Source organism: Protomyctophum bolini (genome assembly GCF_963924005.1).
Source record: "Protomyctophum bolini genome assembly, chromosome: 20".
NCBI classification, from domain to species: domain Eukaryota; kingdom Metazoa; phylum Chordata; class Actinopteri; order Myctophiformes; family Myctophidae; genus Protomyctophum; species Protomyctophum bolini.
The window spans coordinates 24,396,701-24,398,430 of NC_137881.1; the positions used below are offsets into that span (position 1 = coordinate 24,396,701).

The following is a 1,730-nucleotide window of genomic DNA, read 5'->3' on the forward strand; positions in this document are numbered from 1 at the left end:
AACCCCTATATCCGTATTGTGGGAAAAAGCTTTAGTTGAAAATAGCACAATACCTTGTGAGCTTGTCGATCTGCTATTTTCTGCAGCAAAAAAGTCTTAGAAGAACATCATTTCTAACAAATTGTGTCACAATGTCGTCCTCAGCTCCTTTCCCGTCCCTCACCATGTGACACCGTGACACTGACCATCTGCAGCATGAGACCAGACCAGCGAAACCACACCACTGCAGCCTACTGGAAACCAGACCAGCGAAACCACACCACTGTAGCCTAGTGGAGACCAGACCAGCGAAACCACACCACTGTAGCCTAGTGGAGACCAGACCAGCGAAACCACACCACTGTAGCCTAGTGGAGACCAGACCAGCGAAACCACACCACTGTAGCCTAGTGGAGACCAGACCAGATTGAAACCCTAACCCATGTAGCCTAGTGGAGAACAGACCAGAGTGAAACCATACCCCTGCTCTCGTACATGTAGAGGGACAGTGAGGATGATGATCTCCCATTGTCTAATGTCAGTCTGCAGATGGATTCCCATGCTCGTACTGGCTCTGGCTGCTGCCGGCACGTCGCAGGGCTCAGAGGTGAGTAGTAGGGATGGGCAAAAAAATAATCGATTCACTTAAATACCACGATTTTTAATGCCACAAGTATTGAAGTAATGACTCAAGCAAAGTAAAATTAGTCTACAATAATTACTGGAGTATGGCACTTACACCCGCCTTCTAATGAGAGCGCAAAATCTGTCTTTTTTATGTTATGTTTTTATGTTTTATGTTTTTATAATAAGAATTTAATTGAAATGTCAAACATATTGAATGAAAATGCTTGTCCAAAAATAAATGGCTGATGTCGCTCTGAGCTCATTAAACAAATATAACTCAAAAGTAAAAAATGTAAGTAAGCAAGCAAATTGGTTTCCTTCACAAATACACTTCAGTAATAGTGAATACAGTAGTAGGTTGCATTATAACGACTCTTACAAGTGAAATGTATTCAATAAAATTACAGTTATAATTAAATGTAACTGAGTAAGTAATTAGTAATCCTTCCCCTCCCGTGACATGGTTCCATGGTAGCAAATGTAACTGAGTACATGTAAATGTAATGTAAAGTAAATGTGTTAACTAGTAATCCACCCCCTCCCATGGCAGGGGTCTCTGGTGAGCGTGAACAGAGGGCTGAGAGTGAAGCGCGGCCAGACAGCCTATCTCCAGGAGGGGGCGCTGCAGTTCAACATCCCCCGGCAGAAGGACGCCTGCAAGGTGGAAGTGGTGCTGAACGAACCAATCACACAGCGGGTGGGCACCCTGAGCCCTCAGGTAATGAACCAATCACACACCCGGTGGGCACCCTGAGCCCTCAGGTAATGAACCAATCACACACCCGGTGGGCACCCTGAGCCCTCAGGTAATGAACCAATCACACACCCGGTGGGCACCCTGAGCCCTCAGGTAATGAATGAATGAACCCAGGGCCATCCATAGATATAAAAACCTATATCGATGCCTCATTGGCCGCTGCAGTTCATTGGAGCGACTGCCACTCAAGTATAACTACCGGTCAATCACTGCGCGTCTTTTCCAGGACCTGTCAGAGCCGAGCCTTCTAACGCATTTAGGCCTATATGTCCATTCAGCAGGTGCACTCTCCACTATTAAAATGAAACTCACTGAATGTTCAACCGATTTTGGTTTAATAGGGACCTGTTTAAACTGCAGTAAAGAC

The 1,730-nt window shown here is 45.4% G+C and overlaps 1 protein-coding gene across 1 annotated transcript in view; it reads left to right on the forward strand.

Annotated features, from left to right (window-relative positions):
* The first annotated feature begins 218 nt into the window (after positions 1-218).
* Positions 219-1,730, forward strand: part of frem1a (Fras1 related extracellular matrix 1a) — a 40,694-nt gene continuing 39,182 nt past the window's right edge. Inside the window, exons 1-2 of the mRNA XM_080791731.1 lie at positions 219-586; positions 1,157-1,324. Coding sequence (XP_080647857.1) covers positions 494-586; positions 1,157-1,324 — 261 coding nt within the window. The 5' untranslated portion in view covers positions 219-493. The remainder of the gene's footprint in view (positions 587-1,156; positions 1,325-1,730) is intronic.